At 43.6% G+C, this 24,561-nt stretch overlaps 1 protein-coding gene across 1 annotated transcript in view; it reads right to left on the bottom strand.

Moving 5' to 3' along the window:
• The window catches only part of ATXN7 (ataxin 7), a 91,050-nt gene extending 68,041 nt beyond the window's left edge, over positions 1-23,009 (bottom strand). Inside the window, exons 1-2 of the mRNA XM_034657250.1 lie at positions 22,043-23,009; positions 21,746-21,814 (exon numbers count right to left, since the gene is read on the bottom strand). Coding sequence (XP_034513141.1) covers positions 21,746-21,814; positions 22,043-23,009 — 1,036 coding nt within the window. The remainder of the gene's footprint in view (positions 1-21,745; positions 21,815-22,042) is intronic.
• Between the last annotated feature and the right edge of the window lie 1,552 nt (positions 23,010-24,561).

Here is a 24,561-nt window from a genome sequence, read left to right as displayed (position 1 = left end):
AGGGGCCTTACTGTACCAAAATATCCATGTAATTCAACACCAGAATCACAGAACAATGAGATGCCTGCACTTGGACTCAGTTCCCACAAGCATCTCCAAATAAAGAAAAAGCCATCAATATTCATAATTGTGTGCTTACTATGTTCAAAACACTCCTTCAGGATGCTGAAGATACAGCTGTGAGCAAAATCCTGCTCTCGTGGAATTTACATCTCGGTTGATTCACACCTTCCTTTTCAAGGTCATTTCAGGGCAATATACATGGAATAACTGGTGAAATTAGCCACAGTTTTTTCTCGTTTGTGCCATCATAAGGTATAGTCTGCATAAGTTACAGCATGTATGACACAATCCTCCTGCAAAAATTTGAGACCTTTTTTTTTTAAGATTTATTTATTTATCTGAAAATGAGAGAAAGCACATGCGCGTGCGCACGCGCACACATACACACACACACACACACACACACACACACAGGGAGAGGAAGAGGGAGAAGCAAATTTCTCACTGAGCAGGGAGCCCAATGCAGGGCTCAATCCCAGGACCCTGGGATCATGACCTGAGCCAAAGGCAGACGCTTAACTGACTGAGCCACCCAGGCGCCCCAAGACCTATGTTTCTTTCATCAGCAGTATCAGAAATTAATTTGTACTATTTATCTTTTTCATGAAGAAAATGGAGTAAAACCATCACATAACCACTCACACTCACTGCTGAAATGGCAAAACAGGGACTATTGCAAAAAACACTGTTGGTACCAACATCATGTGAGAGGTTGCACTGCTTTTTGTCCTGAACTGTGTGAAGGTCCAAAACCATATGAAAAGCAGTTTAAGGGCATCATCACAGAACAGTGAAAAGTGCAGGCTGTTCAAATGTTCGAGATTGTATGTTTGTGGCATTGTGCTGAGTACTGGGAAAAAATAGCATGGTAAAGCAGGCTTTGCCCATAAAGAGCTTCCAATCCAGTTGCAAAGCCAAGACATTCACAGAAATACCACAATCCTTCATTTCAAAGCTGCCACCAAGTATGTGTCAATATCAGCCTTTGGGGAAGAATAAAGTAATGTATCTTTCAACTTTATAGTCCACTCTTATTTCAGAAACACTAAAAGGAAAAAGAGAGGGGGCACCTGGGTGGTTCAGTTGGTTAAGCGTTTGCCTTAGGCTCAGGTCATGATCTCAGGGTCTTGGGATTATGCCCCAGGGTCGCACTCCCGGTTCAGCGGGCAGTCTGCTTCTCTCTCCCTCTGCCCATCCCTCCCTGGACTCGTGCACACACCACCATACACTCACACAAGCACGCACTCTCTCTCTCAAATAAATAAAATCTAAAAAAAAAAAAAAAAAAGAAAGAAAGAAAAGAAAAAAGAAGAAAAGAAAAAAGAAAAAAAGAGGCATCTTGGAACCAAGGATATACAGTAACAGTTACTCTGGACTTCTTGGGTGTGGCTGTGCAGGATCAGTGAAACTCAGGATAAGGAAGGGAGTGCTTCTCTTGGTGATCACCCAGAAGAATGTAGTTAATGTAACACCACGATAATCTCAGCAAGGAATCTCCTCCATAATATGATTTCTAAGGAAGGAGCTAGCAGTCTTTCAACAGCATCACAAGAGCAACACCAAACATTCAGTCATTCGTTCAAACATTTATCAAGTACCTCGTATACATCCAACATTGAAGAACATTCCTATATGGCAGGACCTGAGTGAGGGCCTTTATATTACTAAAGCAGTGGTTCTCAACCAGGGGCCAGTCTGCCCCTAAAGGGATGCTGGCAAAGTTTGGAGACATTTTTGGTTGTCACATTTGGGGCATGTGGTTCTTCTGGCACCCAGTGCAGAGGCCAGAGGTGCTGCCCAATACCCTACAATGAACAGAACATTCCCCCACAACAAAGAATTATCTGGCATCAAATGTCATGAACACTGAGGTTGAAAAACCCTCCATTAATTAAAGCACCCTCAAAACCCCTATGGGGGAAAGTCTATCCTAACCCATGCCCACTTGTGAGGAAATGGAGGCTAAGAGGTATTCAATAACTTGCCCAAGGTCAGTGGGGAAGTGAAGGAGCAGGGATTGTAACCCAGGAAATGCAAAGCGCAGTGCAACAAGCATTAACACCCTGCAAAACTCTTGGTGTGATTACAGGAACCCAGAGAGGAAGTACTTAAAAAAACTGAGTCACCAGGATGTAACACTCTTCATTTCACCCTCTTCCCTCAGTTACCAACCAGAAGTATTCCCTTTCTGCCTCTCACAAAGGCCATCTCTTACCAGTGTTCCCCCACCCCATCTTGATCTCTGCAAAGAGGTGTGTATGTAGGATGACCGTCTGATTTCTGATTTCTCCTTCCATTGTTCAAAGAGTGATTCCCATCAGCATAAACAAAAACATCCCCTGCCCCCAAGAACCCAGAGAAACAGGCAATTCTTTCTGTGAATTCTCTTCCCAGAAGTGGCGTAACTTCGGCACACGGTGCGCCAAAGAGGCCAGACTCAATCATAACCTCCGAGTAGGCAGGAATGAAGAGGCGGTGGGAGAGGCTGCCAGCTGGCAGGCAAACATGAAAGGACAGGACACAAGGGGGTGGTTTTCAGACTTCCCCAGCTCCTGGAGGAATCAGTCTTTGGCTTCTCTGTACAAATGCAGTCTTAGCCATTAGCTACAAAGGAGTTAGGGCAATTGATGATTCTGAAAATAAGGATGAGCATCCATACTTTTCAAGTGTAAAATCTGCAAATAAATCAATCACCCAACTTCCAATTAACTTTCTTCAAAAAAAAAAAAAAAAAGAGTTCCATCTTAAATACGATACAAACTAACAACAATAATCAACTACCCACTTGCTCCATTAGGTACCTGTGAGATGTCAATTTTATTATTCCTTCAGCAGGAACCATTCCCCTCCCCAGAAAGGTTATCTAACAAACTGTTCTGCAAAAGTTTATTTCAATACCCAATGAAGAATGTCATTTTTTTCAGGAGGGAAAACAAGGGAGATTACCACAGTCATAGGGAAATTTCATTTCCTCTTTTTTTTTTTTTAAAAGAAAAGTAGCTGAGACTACAGTCACTTAACATTCTGTTCCTTATTCAACCCCAAATCCTGTTATGAGATGTACAGTTCACTCATCATGGACTTTCTAGAGGGAGGTAGAAAACAACTTTTGTTTTTGAGACTTGGAGGCTGAGGCTTGCAGAGGAGATGAAGAAAGTCAACATTGGGTGGCAAAAAAGGATACCCCCGATTCTGTGTGGATTAAAGGGGGAATACCCCAGGTACTTTGTGATTCTCAGATGAAGACAATCATTGTAATGAGGAAGCATACAATGAACTCTTCCTTTAAGGACAACACTTTGAAGGTGAGACTGCATTTTCAAATCACAGGGCTCTAAGTTTCTACAAGACAGGAAGACTGCATTTTCAACAGCCCAGAACCTGGGGAGTAGGAAATGAGGGGAAAAAGGCAAGCCTGCCAGTTCAGTAAGGAGAGACAGACTCTAAGAGAAAGAACTGTGCTTGCAGCCATCAACAAACTTTTCTGTCATATAACTGGACCTCTGACACCAGAAAAGCCTTTCTGGAGGGCACGCTGGGATTATCTACTTAAATATACCTTCCATTTGTTCATTTACAAAACCAGCAAATAAAAATTTCACTAGTGCTAAGAAGCTTGTAAAAGTACTTGAACTGTACCACTGTTGATAAAAGCAGCAAAACTACCAAGAGCCTAAATATCCATCAATGGAGACTGCGTTTAAACAACCACAGTACGTTCATAATACAATCTACAATGCAGTAGTTTCAGAAAGAAAGAAAAGCAAAGAAAGAAAAGCAAAGAAAGAAAAGCAAAGAGAAAAGAAAAGAAAAGAAAAGAAAAGAAAAGAAAAGAAAAGAAAAGAAAAGAGAAAAGAACAGAACACAATGCAATGACATGGGAAGGAACACAAAAAGCATGTGGCAGACTTAAAGCTGGACCACAGGCCCAAAAAGGCTGCCTGAAAGAACTAAGGTCGAAGGTGGGACCTGAGAGATGAAAGTTAATGTTCTTTCTTTGAGGGGGAGGGAATTAGGGGAAAGGGAGCAGGAAGGGGAAGGCTGCCTGGCTTAAGGGGTGGTTACCCTGCACAGAGACAGACATAACCCAGAGGGAAATACTAAGGAGCAGAGAGACTGTGTCAGCCTCAGGCAAACAGAACCATGTCCAGCAGCCACACTGAGCAGTTTTAGCTTTACCCCAAGGGCAATGGGAATCCATGAAGTCAGTTAAGCAAGAGCAAATCACTTAAGCAATAATAAACATTATCTGATGTGAGTCTCAGAAAGATCACCCTCGTTTCCTAAAGCCTGTCCCTTATTTCCCCAGAATTATAAACAGGTTCATGACAAAATATCAGGTGGGACTGAGCTTTTTATCTACCTGCCTGTCAGAGATGATGCAGATCCACAAGGCATCATTATGACAAAAAATGGGTATCTTCTCTTCTCAGACTGGTCAACTATAACCCTTAACCTTGAATGCAGCCAGAATACTATACATTTCTAATGAAAATTATAGAAAATAAAAGTGCTGTGAAAGCATTAAGTAAAATAAAAGATTCAGAAACTGAACAGGAGATTTTTAAAATTATCTTGAATATGAACAAAAAAACCTGCTTCAACTACAAATAAAATAATGGAAACTAGCTACAAGCTTATAAGAAGTCTTTGGGTACTTTTATTGGTGGTGCCAAATCCTATTGGGTTTTAAAAGGCCTCTGAGTATCTGCTCAAAAGTATATTCTCTTTTTAGAACGCTGTACTTAGGCAAATATGGACAGTATTTTGCATATATCTACAAAGGGGTTCAAGGACCTCCCATTGCTCAAATAAACCCAGTTTGAGAACTGCTTATTTCAAAGTCCTTTCATTAGTTATTTCTTCGTAGGTCTACTCCCACTTCTCCATTTAAAGACTTCTCTTTCCTGACACAGGTGTGTCACAGTCACAATTTACAACAGTCACCTACATCATGACATGAGATTGGAAACATTAAAAGGGAGCGGGATTTCATGTGAACTCTTTTCCTGAAGTAAGAGTGGAGGGTTTTCAGGGGAGGTGCAATTTAAAAAGGGTGTGGGTATACAAAAGAGACCACCTATAACAGAAGAAATACGGCCAAGAGCACTGAAAACAAAGCAAAAAAAGGAGATGGCAATGATGTACCTTTTTTCTGAAGAGAAGGCAAAAGGCTATAAGGAAAGGCTCGGTCCATCAGTGGCCTCAGAGGCCAGGGCTTTGACTTGTTTTCTGCAGGAAGAGCAAGTGCATGCATGCCCTCTCTCATCTCCAGGGGCTCTTCCTTCCTGACACTGCAGTCAAGGCCGAGCACCCTACATGCATCGACTCCGCACATGGTTATCCACAGGTATTGCTCACAAACCCTTTATCAGAACTAAGCTAAAATTTTGAGTAATTAAGCTTCATGTTTTCCCCTCTACTTTTGGGGGGGGGGGCGGGGAAGGGAGGACAGTGGTGCTTACAAGTAAGAAAGAAGATCAGCAGTAGAAACAAGAAGTTAGAACTTCCACTAAACACTCCACTGACTCCAGCTTTAAGGGCTGACCTCTTCTAGATCCCTCTGTGTTTCACTTTAATTCCTTGGTGGTTGTCTGAAAGAGACTGCTCTACTCTTCCATGCCCCATGTGGTACTTCACAGCCATATTTAACAAAATCAGTGCACATGCTCTTAGTATGTCTCCAAAGAAGGAGCCACCTGTCGAGTGTCTTAAACCTTGATACAAAAATCCTTAAGCAATAGGGGTATGTCAGAAGTCACCCCAAATTTTAAACTGTGGGATCTAAAAAATAAAAAAGATCAGGTGGCTGTTCGTCTACTCTGGCTCCTCTTTTCATTTGACAGTGCCCAGATATAGATGTAATTATGGCCAAAGCCTTCCAGGGAAAGCTGTGGAGGGGCTGCACACAAAGGGATCTTATCACAAGATATTTTCATCAGGCAAATAGGAACTTGAGTGATGATGCCAAACCAACCGCTTGCAAGACATATTCCCTACTCACTCCCTAATTACCTTTTCATAAAACTGACAGCACTGAAAATTTCCTGGGGATTTAGGAATAAAAATAAAAACTTGTTATCTTTCAAAATGGAAGGAAAAGCTGTCTCTGAACAGGGGCTGCTAAATTTTACCAAAATCAAACATTAAAGTCTGACCTCTCAAAGTAATCAGCACTCTTTGAAAACCATTAAAATACACATTAAGATCTATTTTTCAAAATAAAATAAAGGAAGGAAAGGAAGGAAAGGAAGAAAAGGAAGGAAAGGAAGGAAAGGAAGGAAAGGAAGGAAAGGAAGGAAAGGAAGGAAAGGAAGGAAAGGAAGGAAGGAAAGGAAGGAAAGGAAGGAAAGGAAGGAAAGGAAGGAAAGGAAGGAAAGGAAGGAAAGGAAGGAAAGTAGTTAAGTAATTATGTTCAATTTAGTCATAACCATTTCAAACCCCAGATTCCTGCCAAAGGCTACCGAGCAGGTAATTTCCAGTTCCTGTGGATGGCTGGGGAGCCTCTCAATCATGTCTGTACTGACAACAGGCAGCGTGAACCCACTGTGCGCACAGCAAAGACAGAATGCTGGGAGTGACTCTGCGGCCAGGAAGAGCAGGCTGGCCTGGCCTTCAAGAAAACTCCCACTTGCCTGTGCCAGTCGTGCTGCACGTAGGCAAGACCACAGTAACACAACATGACCAAAACAAAGAAAAATATCTGATGGAAAGTTTTGTTGTTGGTGTAACCTATTTCTCTTTTGGGAAGCAGTACCAACAAGACCAGCAGAGATGCAAAAACAAGAATGAAAGATCAGAGCAATCAATTTAGCTACTTAATACCAACCAGAAAATGATTTGTCAAGTGAGACAGTAAAATTTAGTGAGTCTCATTTTCAAAAGAAATACTCCTGGAGAATCTCTGGATTACAAGCATCTTTGTGCATTATTATAAAAGACTGCATTAGCTGTGTTTATTTATCTGCCCAGATGAAGAAACTGTCCTCAAAGATTAGTATATATGCCACTTCCCTATTATAGTTAAGAAATGTCTAAATTACTTTTTCCTGTTTCACTTAACAAACTATTAGGATTTACTTTCGTAGAGTTAACCATTTCTCCACCATGCATTCTAGAAATTATGTTTACTATGGACTTTCAATAAATCCCTGCATGGCCTAATTCTCTCTCTCTCAATCCCTCTACCACCATCCCCAACATTTTAAGTCCAAAGTTCTCACACAATACACCCACTCTCCCCACCAGAACCTCACTGCTGCTGCTATTCCCTAAAACACCAACCAAGCTATTGCCTTGATTTTACACTGCTCTCTGGAGTGTGCACTGATACTCTACTTGTTTACCAATAAATCAAAGCCTATTCCAAGTGTCCCCCATAGGGGTTTGTGTGACTTGGGGCAAGTTAACTTTCCTGAGCCTCGGTTTTCTCATCCTTAAAATGGGGATAATACAGGAGTGCTGGGGTGGCTCAGTTGGTTAAGCGTCTGACTTCAGCTCAGGTCATGATCTCAGTCCTGGGATGGGCTCCCCCCATCCCTGTGGGCTCAGCGGGGAATCTGCTTCTCCCTCTCTCTCTCCTCCCACTCCTGCTAGTTTGCGCACACTCACTCTCTCTCTCTCTCAAGTGAATCTTTAAAAAAAACAAAACCAAAAAACAAAATAAAATGGTGATAAGGTAAGTACCTGTTTTGCAGTACTTTGTAAGGACTAAATGAGGTAATCCACGTAAAGCTCTTGGTATAGTGCCTGGCACACAGGAAGTGGTCAAGTAATGAGAGTCACTAACACTAGTTACTAGGTACTGGCTAAAATGCTTCATTTTTCAAGTTCTAAGGTACTTCTTAAAAGCATTTTCCCAGTGTTAAGTAAAATGGGCATGTAAACCATATAGCTAACAAGATTTAACATGTTTTCATAATTCTTAAATGCCATTTATTGAAATCCTATATTTATTTAAGGAGCTGTTTTTATTTCAGAATTACTAGCAAGGAAAAAAAAGAGGATCTTTGCAAAGTTTCTACAAACACACGGCAATTGATGAATCCTAGTGCTTACCAACTTGAGTAATCTATCTGGATGGTTTGGTTTTCAAACTACAAAAAAATTAGTTGTTTTATTTGTTACCCTGACATAACTATCTATTTAATGAAAAGAGACTATGATTCATGGAGAGATTGTAAACTCACACAACAGATTATTTTCAGCAATAGCCACCAGCTTTTAGAAAACATCTACCAAACACACAAGATCTTTTAAAGAAATAGCCATTGCAGCTGCCAGTTAACAATGAAGAGCTCCTCAGACGTGAGGCTAAGTAAGATAAGAGGAATAGAAAGTGTAGTACATAAAATCGACAGTAAACTCTGAGCCTGCCCCTAGTACAGTGGTTCATCAGAGGAGACAGAAAAAGGCCCAGAAACAGGAATAAAGGGAAGGAAGAAAATAAATTTCCTATTCAGAGGCCGAAAAAAGCACAGAGTTTATCTTGGGAAAGAAAACCCCGATGATGTAATAGAGGGATTCAGGCACACTGTCATTTATTCCTACAAAACTAGTTATTCCAAAACCAAAACCATTTCTCTCTTCACGGCACACTGTTACTCAACCAAAAAGAGGGTGCTCGAACATTGAAAGCAACGATGAACAAGGGTCTATCAAACTTTATATCCAACAAGGGAACGAATGTTACTGCAGTGAACACTACCGGGCCTCCCCAACAAGAGGCCAAAGAACATTATTAGCAGGTGGTCTATATTGTTTCTCCCCTCTAGGCAAAGCAATTTTGCAAATTTAGCCAAGACCTTGCAAATTTAGCCAAGACAATTCCTTCTACCCGGTATTTATACCCCAAACCCAACAGTAAGGCCACATTTTAGTAAGAGTGATGGCTTGCTTCACATCATCACAAGATACTAACAGACCGTTTTTGATAAGGGCTACAAAGGTATAGTGACATGGAGGACTCCTTTTAGGAAAGTGACCCCTAAGCTAAGGAAAGTGTGGGACCAGAAGCAGCAGCAGTAGCCCAGGCAGAGGGAACAGCACATGCAAAGGTTCAGAAGTGCAAAAGAGCCCAGAGTGTGTGAAGAATTGGAAGGAGGCTAGCACCCCTGAGGCACTATAGGCAAAGGGGAAAATGGAAGGTGAGGAGGTTGGACAGCCTGGCAGAGGCCAGACCAAGCAGGGCCTGTGGGCCACAGGAAAAGGATCCGAATTTTCACTGGGCTACGCCCTATAGGATCTGCCTCCCCAACTCACCCCAAGCCCTCAGCATGTGTCTTCTACCATACTCCTACTCAACTTCCCCAGCCACCCTGGCCCCTTACCTTTCCATCAACACCCTAGGATCCTCTCCCACCAGGCCTTTGAATTTGCGGTTCCTTCTGCCTGAAGCTCATCCATGACATCCAAGTGCCTCACACCTTCATATCCTCTAAGCCTGGATTCAGAAAACTCCTTGCCCTATTTTAAATTATACCCTTTGATACTTATCTTTCTCCACAACACTCATTACCACCTAACATTTATATGTTCCATTTTGGTTTCTGGTTTTATTTTTTTTTTTAAGATTTTATTAATTTGACAGAGAAACAGCCAGTGAGAGAGGGAACACAAGCAGGGGGAGTGGGAGAGGAAGAAGCAGGCTCCCAGTAGAAAAGCCTGATGTGGGGCTTGATCCAAGAACGCCGGGATCACGCCCTGAGCCGAAGGCAGAAGCTTAACGACTAAGCCACCCAGGCGCCCCTGGTTTCTGGTTTTTTGTTTTTTTTTTTTTAATTGTTGCCCATCTCCTCCATTAGAATAGAAGCTCTATGAGGGCAGTTCTGGCACATTTGCTGTTTTTCTGAAAATTAGAACAGTATCTAGCACAAAGTAGATTCTCAATAAATACAGGCTGAATGAATGAATGAACACCACCACCAACAACAAAAAAACATTTAGGGTGCCTAGGTGGCTCAGTCGGTTGGGTGTCTGCCTTTGGCTCAGGTCATGATCCCAGGGTCCTGGGATCAAGTCCCGCATCGGGGTCCCTGCTCTGCAGGGAGCCTGCTTCTCCCTCTGCCTTTGCCTCTCTCTCTCATGAATAAATAAAATCTTAAAAAAACAAAAAAGGAAACATTTAAGAGTTTTACCAGAGAGAAACAACCCACCTTAGACTTTAAAATTGTATTTTAAAATCTCACTTCCTGAGTTTATCCTTACCTAGACATGTGAGATTTCACATGAAGGAGGTAAGCTAATGCCCCACTGGCCTCCAACTTCTACTTTAGCCACAGCTAGTTCAATTTCCACACTGCTACCATGCTGATCTCTCAACACCCACTCTCTGGAGTGACCTTCCTCCTGCTGCATGCAAACAGCTCCACCTCCTGCCCTCCAGGGCTCACCTCCCAGGGCTACAGTCAAGTTCCAGGCTCCTTCGCAGAGAGGTTGCCGCCTCAGAAGCTGCTCCTACACGAGACTGGCTAACTCCTTCAAGAATCAGCAATAGCTCCAACGCTCCCTTTCATCTCCAAAAGCCTTCCTTACCTAACCCCTGCTTCCCCACCAGCTCACTCTGTCCTCCACGCTAGAGTTATTAAGATTCCTGATTTTCTGGGCTTACCCTCTCACCATCCAAGGCCTCATAGGCCTTGCTAGAAGTTTGGATTTCCTCCAAGTGCACTGGGAAGCCTCCAAAGGATACATAACTGCTAGTTTACTTGGCTATCCACCCTCCCCCACCCCATCTAGATACTTTGAAAAAGTGGCGGACAAAATTGTTTTTCCTATCCACTCTAAACTGATGACCTCCTAACTTTTCTCTTACTTCACAGGAAAGAACTAATTACCTTATCTCCCCCAATTCCACATTTCTACCTACAACTGAATCTACAATCTCTCATTACATCAGAAAAAAAGCCTCATTCTATCCAAAGCTGACCTGTCTACTTGGGCTCTGATCCCATCCCCTTTTCTCATCTCAAAGGATAATCCTTGTGATGATCCATCTTCTCCCATGCAATCAATTATCCCCCACTCCTGCATACTTGCAGTGGCAGACAAGCATGCCCTAATATTAGCCAAAATAAATAAAATGGAATAAAATAAACCTTCCCTAATCCCCTTTATCCATGCTCCCATCCTGCTACTGCCCCATTTCTCCGTTCTCCTTCAGAGCCAAACCCTTTGGTGATCTGCCCACATTTGTCCTCTCTACCTCCTCAGCGACGGTCCTCACAGCCCACTCCAGCAGTCCCCCTCCCAACCACCCTCCAACAGCCCCCTCCAATGAGGCATCTGTCTCTCCGACTCTCCTGATTAAGGTCATTAAGCACCTCCACACTGCCAATCCACAGATCAATTCCCTGGCCTGGCTTTACTTCACTTCACACAGCAACTGACACAGGCAATCACTCCTCAATTATAGTGTTTCTTCTCTTGAATTCTACGCCACTCACCTGGATTCCGTTCCCGCCCACTGGCGCTCCTCCCTCCTCCTGCAGATTCCTCCTCCCCCACCTCCATGAGGACCCTGCTGTTGGCCCTCTTCTACTCTTCGTGGATACTGGCACCTTGGAGGAACTCACCCTGTCCCACAGCCTTCCACGTTCTCTGTACACTGGTGACACAGCCACACACAAGGCCGCCAGCACAGGCTGGCCGCGGGGCTCCAGGCCATACACTCAGCTGCCAACTCTGACTCCGTAGCTGCATGTGAATGCTAAGTACCTCACACACACTGTGGCCAAAACCTGAGCTCCTGACGGAGTCTCCACTTTCTCCACCACTCCTCAGCTTACTATGGTACCACTCGGCTGCTCAATTCTTACCCTTCCCCCTCATCCACAACCAATCCCTCACTAAGTCACATCAAATCTGCCTCTAAAACACCCTTAGCAGGACACCTGGTCTGCCACTGCCACCACCACCTCTCACCAAGCTGCCTGGCCCACACCCTCCCCTCAATCCCCTCAGCATATGAGAGCTGGCGGTTTTCACACTTCACAATCAGGCCATTCCCCTGCTGAAGGCTCCCATTATGCTTAGGATAAACTCAAATCCTGATGGCGACCTTTGTGATCTGACCTTCACAAGCCTCATTTTCCTCCACTCTTCTTCATTCCCATCTCAGAAGCTGTGTACTTGCTTTTTCCTTCTGCTTGGAACGCTCTTTCCTCCCTTCCCAGAAGATCCAGCGGCCACTTCTTTCACACTATTCATATCTCAGCTCAAATGCTAAATTCTCAGAAAAGCCTTCCTTGATCATGTTAGCTAGAACCCTCCTCCCACCCCCCAAATCATTAGCCTACTTTACAGCACTCTACGTCCTTGAAAAATGTTTGTGTATTTACTGTGTCTCCCTTTGGCAGAGGGCAGGGGCTCTTTCTGACTTGTGTCACTCTATCCCCAACACCCATCAGAGAACCTGGCACTTAGTGGGTAACTCCATAAATATTTGCTGACCAACTGCCTGACTTGGGAGTTAGGGCTGTGCCTTCTTACCTTGTTTGCAGTTGTACCCTCAGACTCTGGGACAGCAAAAGGCACAGATAAATTGTCTATCAAACGTTTGTGGGATAAAAACTAAACGAACAAAGGCAAAACAGCCAGAGGATTCTCAAGGCAGGAATCATGCTGGACAAAATATCCTGAGGCCTGCCAAAAGACAAGATCTGGACCTTGTCAGGAAATAAAATGACCAGGCTAGCAAGTTTGAGTCCTGCCTATCATGAAGTGCCCAAAGCAGCTACATGGGTGTCCTTGATCAAGTATGAATCGCCCTAAATCCAAATCCTACAACTGAAGATTTAAAATTGGCCAGAATGGGATTACAGAGAATGACAATTTTCGTGTTTCATATTTCCATTATTTGTAAAACCTTTACAATGAATAGGTATTAACTTCTATAATAATAATGGTGTTTTCTTCCATTAAAACATATCTGTCTGTATAGTTTCCAAAGAGAACAAGGTAACTTAAATGAAGAACTGCTTCAAGCTGGACTGGAAATTTCCAAGAATTAAAAAGGCAATTTTCTAAATTCCCTCACCAGGCAGAAAACCCCTTGTGATCACCACCACACATACACCAAATCACATCAATAGGAGCGCCTCTGTCACCCTATGCACTGCACAATTTAGTGAGGATGACATGTTCTACTAGTAATTTACCTTTCTTGCTCAGAAAAAGAGGTTTGTAAAACATTTTAAGAAGCTACCTAAAGACAAACTTGAGGCTTCCAGAAGAGGAGCAGTGCCACTCTGTACAAGCAGGAGCGTGTAAATAACCACACTGGGCTGCTCTCTGCAAATCAAAAAGAGAGAACTAAAGGAGGAAACAAGAAACGTCAATTCCCACTTCTCATTTTTACTAGAGTCCAAGAAAACTCGAAACTTGGGTTCATTTCCTACCCTCTGCTCCCCTGAGCATGCTGAGGTTTCCTCTCACTGCCAACATACAGGCTGCTGAAGGAAAACTGGCATCTCACTTCCTGCTGCTCCCCTGACAGTCCTGGTCCACCACTGGCTTAGAGGCATGCTCATGACACTGCCTTTTCATTACTGATAAAATTAACAGAATTAGCAATTAACACTTAGTGAACAGTTATTCTGCTAGACACTGTACCAAGTGCTGAAACTGCACTGTACCATTTAATCCTCCCAACCACTATGAGGTACTGCTACTATTCCCATTTTGCAGGTCAGTCAACTGAGGCTTAGCAAAGCTATGCAGCAAGTTACTCAGCAACTACAGCTGAGATTTGAGGCCAAGTTTGTTTAACTCCAGAACTGGTAGGTGCCCCTGATGCTCTAACGTTGTCTTTTTCAAACATACCACATGGAATCCCTTTTCTGCATAACTCCTAATAGCAGCACACAGAGGCAGGGCTGCAATGACAGACACTTTGGGAAACGGATTTAAAACACTGGTTTTCAGGGCACCTGGGTGGCTCAGTCGTTAAGCGGCTGCCTTCGGCTCAGGTCATGATCCCAGGGTCCTGAGATCGAGTCCCACATCAGGCTCCCTACTCAGGGAGGAGCCTACTTCTCCTTCTCCCTTTGCTGCTCCCCCTGCTTGTACTTTCTTTCTCTCTCTCTATCAAATTAAATAAAATCTTTAAAAAATAAATAAATAAGACACTGGTTCTCAAATGCCAAAATACATAATATGATCTCCAAAAGTCCACAAATAAGAAAAATAAGGACAATGCAGTGTGCCTTTCTTAAACTTTCTTCAATTTTTAAAAACTGTCCTGTATTCCAGAACAGTGGTCCTCATACATTTATAATGGTAAGAACTGTAGGTGTGTCTAATTACATATATTCTAGAAGGCTAGCAACCCTAACACTAGTCTCCAATTTATTTAGGAAGCTTTCTGATTTGCAATATAAAAGCCTGGGGCCACTGGTTAAATACATTCTTTTTTTTTCCTACTGCATTACTGGAGTTCTAGAATGTGGAAAACAACCATATAACCTGGGAGGGAAATATTTTCTGTTTTAAGATTGTGGATATAATTGATAATAACTATGACTTTCGCTTGCCATAAGCTTACACAGAACAGAAAAAGCATTTCATGTTAGCAGGGTCTTTATTACAAAGAGGAACAATAACACTTCAACTAGTTTTATGTTGAGTGCCTCAAATGCAAAAATCATTCTTTTCCTTCTTTTGCTCATTTATAATAATCCCTGCTGTACAAGATGAATATAAATGTAATCCTCTGCCTTTCTCTCAAAAGTACAGTAACTCCAACTGTTAAGTCTACTAACAGGCTTCTTTTTCTCCTTAGAACTTCAATCAAAAAATACTTTAATAATCAGAGGGGCACATTTATTAAAAATACAGCCATAAACTTTGAATATCAATGTGATTAAAAGCAATCTTGCAGTGAAATGCTATTTAAATAGTGGAATTTCACTTCTTTTTTAAAGGATTCTTCCTAATGGTACAAATCCCAGATGATTGTGTTTGCTATCTGCTGCAACCTTAGCTTTCATTTAATCTTTTTTTTTAAAGCCAATTACTTCTAATGCAAACCGCACACACTTTCCCTGCCCCTCGAAAAGATTTTATAAAAGAACTGCTAAACACAACATATAAACTACTGTAAGGCACAGCAAGGAAAAGACTCCAGTATCTTTAAAATAAATGGGGGGGGGGGACAGTAAGGTTCAGTTTTTCTAGCTGAGGATACGGAAAACAAAGGTCACAGTAACCTGCTCGAGCTCATGAAAAGCAGGTGAGCAGTCTGGAATGGAATCAGCACAGCAGAGGGTCAAGCATGTGGGCCGCGGAGTCAGGCAGATCTAGGTTAGTCTCTTACGTGTTTTGTGATCTCACTGGGCTACCTCATTTCTCTGAGCCTCAGTTTCCTCCTCTGTAAAAGGGGGAAATAGTAATACCTAGATCACACGAGTACTATAAAGATTACATAAAGAAAAACTTGTGCTGGCACAGAATGAAAGGTCTCACCAAACTTCAGCTGTCCACACACGTATAGGTACATTGTGAGATACGGCATTGAGAAAGCACAACATCCTCGTAAGAAATGAGGCCACAGAACATGTAGGTCACACTCAATAATGATGCATAAATTCCTCATGCTTCACCCCCAAAGTTAAAGTTCACAAGAAACAAAACTGTAACTGGGGTAAAGCTCAGGAACCCCATCCTACCACAGCGAATGTACAGGATTTCTGTTAACAACAAGGCCTTCGGTTTGAGGAAATCAGCATGGATTGTGCCAGGTGTTACACTCTTCAGCGAGAACAGAATCTTAAAAAATGTGAGATAGAATGCACACATACAGATGCTGTGTACACTCTCCAACAATCAAAATGCAGATCTGTTTCCTGGTGAATCTGTTTTATAATTCCCAAGACGACCTCCAACAAGGCTTCAGCTTCTCTAAGCCAAATGCAAGAGCAGAAATGATGAAGAATTCGAGTCAGGTACCCTTTTGAAGATCCCATGAAAGTTCAATTCTTCCTCCAATCAGGCTTAACAGAAGCCAAGCACCATCCCCACAGTTTAAGGCTCTTGAAAGCTGAGACAATAACAGCTTTGTTGATGCTCTGTATCTGAATTGCCCTGAAACAGATCTATGTCCTAGAGAAGTGGCAGTGAATGACAAAAGTGGACAAGGATAGGACCCTTCTTACACAAAACCTTATATAGAGTCTTACGTATTCCTTCTAACCCAACATACTTATTCAATACTGAATAAACTTTTGGTTTAAGAATAATGGATTTTAGTATTTTAAAGACTGTCCCCTTCAGAACAGAAAAATTCGAGGAGTACCAGAAGCACATTCTGCAGAATGAGTTTCCCTTCGTTAATCAAGGAACCCATTAGAACAAGAACTGGCAAACTTTTTTGTCAAGAGCCAAACAGTAAATTGTGGCCCAGCGGACTGTACGGCTTCAGTTGCACCTGCTCAGCTCTGCTGTTCCGCGTGTGGAGAAAGCCACCACAGACGATCAGTAAAGGAACAGCTGGGGCTGTGTTCCAATGAAACCTTACTATGGACTCTAACATCTGAATCTCATGTTTTTCACAGGTCGTGGAATAATCATTTTCTTTTGAGTTTTTCTTTCAATGACTCACAATGTAGAAACCATTCTTAGCTAGGCTGCAGGCAGGGTTTGGCCCATACATGGGCTATAGTTTGCATTAAAGAGTTAAGAAGCCAAAATCAAGGGGAAAGAATCCCTGTTGTGGGAGGGTCTCTAGGCCTCCAGGGGGTCTTTCCCTCCCAAGTCAGTGTGGACTTTACCAGTAGAGAGTCAAACACGTGAACTGTAAGCAAGGACACTGCCCACTCTCAATCTAGCCCTGTCATCCACAAAGCATCAAGTGTAGGTGACCTGCAACCGAATCACCTGAGTGCTCCTTAAATGAGTATTAACAGAATTCTGATGCAGTGAACTTGGATCTCACTGATTCCCATCTGAGGCTCAGTTTCCATCACCACTTGAGATGTAGGCAGCATGCAAACACTGCCACCTGCAGAACCCCTGCACACCCATGGAAGAGGTCAGCAATGGCAGTGTGGCTTGCCGCAAAAGAAGGTACAGCTCACACACTGGCTCCCATTTTGCAGGAGGCAAGTTGAAATCCATGTAAGCAGAAAATAGAAAACCAAAAGAAACGATATGATGTCTGGGACATGCTTTAAAACAATTCCGTGTGGGGAATGGGTTAGAGATAAAACAAGATTGAGCCATGACTCATTAGTTGTTTAAACTGTATGATGGATACAACAAGGCTCATTAAAATTTTTTCCATACTTTTGTAGATTTCAAATTGTCCATAAGAAAAAAGTTGGGGGAAGAGTAAGAGAGAAATCCTAGAGAAAAACAGAAATGTTCTTCACTCCAGGAAGAGGGTTTTATGCCTATAATGCAATTACTATTACAGTACTTCACATAGATACCTATTTGTTTTCAGTAACTCACTATGAACAGTTTTTTCCCCAGGAAAGAAAAATTTAGTATTGGTATGTTGACTCCATCTGTGTTGACTGAGGCTACCCACCTCCTAGTCGGTCTTTTATTTTCTTTTCTTTTAATCTAGCCGCCTGTAGATGCCAACTAACTTCTTTTTCATCTTGCCCTAGGCTCAATTATGTCATCGTTATTATGACAGGGAAATCACCTGTCATCAAGTGTGGATATCACTCTGGGTTGCCATCCTACTCCCTTGCCTAAATATCACAGATAAGAGAGGTGGTGTCCTGTCTGCACTTTCTGGAAAGTGTAAATGGAGTGCTAAACTCAGGACAAAGCAACAGGAAGTGCTGAAAGACAGCCTCTGGCCTTCCCTGGGGCCATAAAGCCTACCTCCCACAGAGTAGGTACCTGGGGGGGGGGTCACAGTGGAAAATTCATCATTTGACCTCTTCATCCTTGAGTGACTTAGTTCAATCTTTCTAAGTAGCCCAATTAACTCGTTTTGGGCAGCAAATATTAACTGAGCACAAACTGCAAAAGCTGAATATGCCTCCATCAACAATGCTCCTGTCCTCTGGGAGCTGACATTCTAATGAAAGAGCCACCACATAATACATACTTTCCAATGGTGACAGGGTAAGTGTTTATTGGAAGGAAAAGTACCAGCTACTTTGACTGTTTTACAACAGGTGGCTTAAAAGAAGTTAGGGATGACTTCCCAAAGAAAATGCCATTTTTCCAACTCTACTGTTGACTCCCCCAATGACACCATTTATTTTTTAAAAACTGCCATGAAATTAAGGCATTTAACATTTTCATTTTTTAAGGCTCCCTATATGTTCAGGCACTAATATGGAAACCTTAATCAGTTACTCATACCAACTGACTTCATCTAAAAGTAATTTTGTTAAATGTAGAATTTCACAAGTTACCTTTGGAAAAGACGGTAATTTGTGTCCTGAGTTTAATCATTTGAAAAAAGTAAAAATTATTATTCATCTTTTTCCACCCGGATCAATTCTGTTATCAACTAATATTACAAATTACAGAAAACAAAAGTCAATAAAAATATGAAGATGCAAACGAAAAACAGGCTGACCTCTGAAAGATAACTGAAATTTTATCCTAACATTTGCCTACTTGTGCTAATAGGAAAAAAAAGGAAAGATATATTAGCTAAACCACAAATAATCTCACTTCCATCTAAATCAATAGTTCTAACCTCTCCCGCAGCATTAGCCTTTGGGCAGTCTTGCCATGAGGGAACTGGCCAAACTAAGCTACAAGAGGAAAAAGAAAAAGACAGAAATCTTGGCTTAGCAGTTGTGAATTTTGGGGTTAGAGATACATGAAGGATCCTCGAGAATTCAAGAGAAGCTGTTGACACTTGCCCTAGAAAGTAGACATACATACTTTTGCCTATGATTTCAAGGCAACTATGACCATCCTGAAGCCCATTCGAGTCCCAGACTAAAACCCTCTGACCTAGATAAATATCAAATTCCAAAATCAAATCTAAGATTTTCAGCAGTTTAAAGGGCTGAAAGAATTAGTATGCAGGAGTCATTTTCCACATGTTATCTAATTTAACGTCCACTCCAGCAACCTTGGAAAGCAGGTACCCCATCATTTCCTTTTACGAAGAGGGAAAGCTAGATTCTGAGAGGTAAAATAACAAATGCAAGGTTAGGCAACCTGCTCTCACACCCAGGTTTTTAACCCGTGGGTGCACAACCATGAACTGAATGAGAACTCAAGAAGTCTGGTCCATAGTCCTAAACATCTTCCAACATGGGAAGTTTCTGATTTTTAGTGCTTCAACCATATGATCAATTTATCTACATTTTCTTCTCATTTTAACCTCCTTGCCAAAAGGAATCAGTACAGATTTAGTTCCATACACCTCTTCTTGGAAGGAGATAATCCTAACCAAAGACAAAAGGTAACTGTCTAATAATTTTTGATAATTTTAAAATGAATTTATTTCTTTTTTTTTTTTTATTTTTTTATTTATTTGATCGAGATAGAGACAGCCAGTGAGAGAGGGAACACAAGCAGGGGGTGGGAGAGGAAGAAGCAGGCTCATAGCAGAGGAGCCTGACGTGGGGGCTCGATCCCATAACGCCGGGATCACGCCCTGAGCCGAAGGCAGACGCTTAACCGCTGTGCCACCCAGGCGCCCCAATGAATTTATTTCTTAAAAACTCCAACATGAGTTGTTAGACAAAGCCCACTGCATGAACGCTGAATGTGCTCACACCTGAATTTTAAAATTGTCTCAGAAAATCCATCAAGTCACAAATGAATCAAGAACTGACTGAATTAAAAACTTCAGTCTCTACTCAAAACAGCCAGGCAGAATTTCAGCCATCCTGGCCCCTTCAGCATCCTCTGAACGGTTTGAGCACTTTAAAAACAGCACCTTTAATAATCGCTCATCATTTGATAGGTCAGAAGCATACACAGCCAAATCTATGCCCCCTTTTCGCCTGAAGAAGGTAGTTGGGAGGTCTTAGATCCTCATAGTAAAAGCTGCTGATGAGTATGTCCCAACAAAAAATAATAAATATGGCAAAAATTGGGTTCAGGCCACTAAATTTGGTTGGTTCAGTCCAGACCAAGTTGCCCAGTGAAACACTAATACACTTACGCATCCTCTATTGGGGAATTACCAATAATTAGCATGCTGTTTTCACACAGATTTAGAAACCCTTTATGGGAGATGTATCCACACCCAAAGAATAAAAACTAAGAACAAGAGTGGGTCAGGTCCTCTAATGTTCTACTCCAACTGCTTCCTATGAGAGTTGCCACCTAGTGATTTTAATTTTTTAAGCTCAGGCGGACTGCCAGCTCAACACTAAAACCGGACTAACAACTGATTTTTCCTATTGCAACATCGCCAGCAAGTCCTTTGCTTTCCCTCTTTCCTTCGAACTCAAAACAGCGATTCTCATTTTCAAAATCAACTAATTTGCTTGATAATCTGTTCCAACTGGAAGCTCTCACAGAGCTGCCACTGGTATTACAGTGCCAAGAGGCCAACAAGAGGCCAGCTCGAAACACCAAAACAGCAAACATTGGGGGGGGAGAAGAGGCTCTAAAAACAAGAAGTAAATATGGAAACAGAGTAACAATGGGCCAACTCTGGACTTTAAAACATTCAGCTCCCCGAAGTTCTACCTATTCTTGGGTTCTGGACAACAACTATGCCAAACTAAATGTCTACACACGAGGAATGAAACCGCATTGGGGAATATAAACTCAGTATTTTGGATACCAAACCTCATATAAGGCCTTGTCCTTACCACCACAGAAGAAGCAACTTAAACTGAACCTAAAGTCGACTGGCCGCCAGAAGTCCTTCCGGACAGCAGTGTGCCCAGGCCTGGCACAGGCATTAGATAGCAAAGTTGACTATTCAAAGAAAAACAGAATCTGAAAAAAAAGTCTGAGGATTTCTAGATACTTGACCTTTCATTTGGAAACACACCTTTAGCTACAAGTATTTCCCTAAGTATACTTCCCTAAGTATCAGTTTTATTAAAAACTGACAATATTTAGACACTGGTTTCACTAACTATGGACACTAAAGGCTTCAGTGAAGGTGAAGCCTTTAGTGAAGCCTTTATTTCACCATATAAAATGCTGGACTTTTTCCTGCCCTGATCCAGGCAGCTCACACACACACAAAAAGTCTGACCAACTGCTCCTCAATTGCGATGACCCTTCTGAGGCATCCTCAACTTTGTAGCTGAAATAGAAATAAGGCTACATAGACAAAGCTGATCTTTTCTAAAGTTTGACATCAATTTTGATTGTCAGGAGAAAATTTCTGGTGGCAAGATTTCCTTTCCAAAGCCTCCTAAAGCACTCGTGGAAATGCTTTCGAAAGCTAAGAATTCCTTTCTCCACTTGTGTTTCTTGGGAATACGGTCAGAACAGAACCAATTTGGGTTAAACTCACTGCCGGTCCCCCAAACCTTATCACTGAGAAACGAAGCTCACGCTGCTCCAAGCCAGGCCTCGAAATGAAGGGTTCCGGGACGCTCCCCATTACAGGAAGCCCCGGAAACCAGATTTTCCAAACGTTCCGCTCTCCCCCTTCTTCCTCCTCAGACAGCAGCATCCTCGCGGGGGTAAGGAGTGGGTAAGGTGCGATAAAGTCCCCCACCCTGGCGAAGGCGGCAAGAAAACTTCCTCAGGGCTTGCAGAAACTCCAATGGAGGGCTGGACTCACCTTCGCGACAGAGCCCCATGACTTCGCGGTTTTTCCCAAACTCCTTGAAACTTTCGTCCAATTCCGTCCCTAGGAGATACACACACACAGGAGGAGGGGAGAGGCAGATCAGTGGCCGGGAGTGTGACGCACGCTCACGCACGCACGGAGTAGGTGCGGGCACCTCCGCTTACCCCAACCGCGCAACAGCATCTCTGACCCCCGAGGGGGCGGGTCACAGGGTAGGGGGGAGGGGAAAAGGGTCACAGGATGGGGTACAAGGGGGGACCTGAGGAAGAGGAGGGCGTGGACACTCACCGTCCTTCCCAGGAAGTTTGGAAGCCTCGACCCACAGATTCCACGACTGTCCCAGCATCGCTTCTGGACTGGGCAGGGGCCTGCGCTCCCCGACGGTCGCCATTGCGGCGGCGGCCGAGGTGGAGGCGGCGCCGGGGCCGCCGTCCTCCGGCCGGAGGCGCCGCGGAGGCGGCTGCTGCCGCTGGGGCTGCGGTGGCTGCTGCTGCTGCTGCTGCTGCCGCCCCGCGGCCTCCCAGCTGCGATACTCGGTGCCGGAGGAGCAGGCACCCGGCGCGCTTGTGGGCAACGTGGCTAACGCGCTGGGGCTCGAGCTGCGACGCCTGGGGCCGGGCTGCCTGCGGCCACCCCCCGCCCCGGGCGCAAAGTCCGCGGCGCGGGCTCGCTTTCGCTTTCGACTCCCGCGGCCCCTCGCGGGAGGGGACGAGCCGCCGCCGGCCCGCCACCGCGGCGTAGGGTCCCTTGCCTGCCTCTGCCGCCGAGACCGCACGGAGGCCGGAGCCCGGAGCTGCCCCTGCCACGGCTGCCCGCGGCGGAGAGGCCCGAAGACGCACCCCCAACCCTCGGGCTGCCCACCCTGAGGCCGCTCGCATCCCCGGGCCGGGCCCGGCGACCCCGCTCCTTCCTTCCGTCCGCGCGTCCGTCCGAGCGGCGGTGCCCGGCCGGCTCCCTTAAGCAGAGGCGCCTCCCGTCGCCTCCTCCCCCTCGCCGGTCCCTCCCTCTCAGCTCGCTCCGGCGAAGTTTGCACGTCAAGCCCCCGGAGCGGAGCCAAGGCGAAGTCGGAAACGCAGCCACCTACGGAGGAGCCGGCCGGTGGGCCCCGGGGCACCATTGAATGTTGTCGCCAGCGGGCCCTCCCGCCCGGGGGTACCGACCAGGGGCGCAGGGACTGGTGCAGAGAGCACTTCGCTCTCCGCTCGCTGGCGGCCGCGCAGCTGTCAAAAGCATGAATGGCAAGCCGCCGCCTCATGTGTAGGAGACCACGGGCCGGCAAGGAAATGCGGCCCAGGTGCCATCCCAGGTGTCAGCCCGAAGCCTGGTGTTCGCCCAGTGCCCACCACTAGAGGTCACAGCGTGCGCCCTGGGAACTTGAACTTCTCATCTAGCAAAGAAACCATGAAATCAGTGTAAGAAGGAGAGAGACGGAAGCGAATCCGTGTACATGTTTTGGAGACACTACCCGAAATTTCTCTATTTCCCCTTCCACTGCCCCTAGAAGTGATTTGTTCGCCCCGAAAATTACAAACAATCTTGCCATTTTAAAATCGGACTCATTTTTAATTCCAGTTAATTTCCCTCCCTCTTTATGGTTGCTTTGCTTGGACAGGGAGGGAACCCGGGGCTTGGAAAATGAATATACAGCATTCCTAGAAAACGTGTCTAGAAGATACTGTTCTGTCAGATTTTGTACACTAAATTAAGCACTAGCCCACAAAATTTAGCACCCTTCCCCAACACACACACAGAGAGGATGCAAAGCTTTTCCTTAAGTGATAGGTAAAGATAGCAAAATAAAAGGCTACTTAATGAACTAAAGCATGTGAAGTACTTGAAACAGTAGCGGACCACACCAGCCACCTTCAATAAGTGCTCTCTTGTTTCAAAATGATGGGAGAATCGGAAGCTTGAGACAGAACAAGGATTTTGATCATGTTTCCCGTGGCAATAATATTAGCACTCCTGTGGCACATGTCATAATTGTTTGCTTACAGGTGCTTTCTCTAGGTGGGGAGTAAGAGGGTTTCATGTTTTTTATCTCGAACACCTGGGATGCCAGAGGCAGCCAACTTCTCTGCTAAAGAAACAAAGTCCAACTTGGAGAAACAAAAATGTTTAAATAAGAGCAAAAATTAAGAAGGAAATGTCATTGCAACCTAAACTTAATGCAGGGCTCTTATAAGAAAGGGTTTCAGTTGAAATTTTACAAGCTTTATGAACACACACACACTTTTTATTTTAAAAAAGATTTAGAAATAATGGTGTAAAATTTTTCCTGGATTGCATGCAAAGGTAAGTTCCAAAAAGTGAAATTATGCATAAATATTTTTTTAAAAAGTAGTAAAAACAAAATAACCAAAAATGGAAATTACTGGAAGGACAAAAACAAATCACTTCTAAGAAGGCTTTAACTTCCTACATGAGTTATCAGTGAGAAAAATGCATTGGCAAAACATATAATTCCCTTGATACTAATAGGTTTCCTTCCTCTTAATATAGGCCCTCAATATTGGAAGAGGAAGTCCCCAGTGAACTTTCGACTTCTCATTCATCCCAAATCACTGAAAAATGTGTAGAATTACATAAAAATGTCCAATTTCTGTTTTCTTAAAGTAAAGTTTATTAATTGCTTTGAATTTTGTAATTTAATATTTGAAATAAATGAAAATTTGAATTTTAATGTCATTTGGAACTGCCACTAAAAAAAAAGCTTAGGGCCACCCAGCTATGTAGATACCAAAGGGAGCTTGCCTGTTGAGTACAGCCCTTCTGATGTCTGAGACAAGTGTGAGAACAAAAATAAG

This window comes from Ailuropoda melanoleuca, chromosome 4 (assembly GCF_002007445.2).
Source record: "Ailuropoda melanoleuca isolate Jingjing chromosome 4, ASM200744v2, whole genome shotgun sequence".
Taxonomy (NCBI): Eukaryota; Metazoa; Chordata; class Mammalia; order Carnivora; family Ursidae; genus Ailuropoda; species Ailuropoda melanoleuca.
The sequence above is the reverse complement of the archived record's forward strand: the minus strand, read 5'-3'. Positions and strand labels throughout refer to the sequence as shown.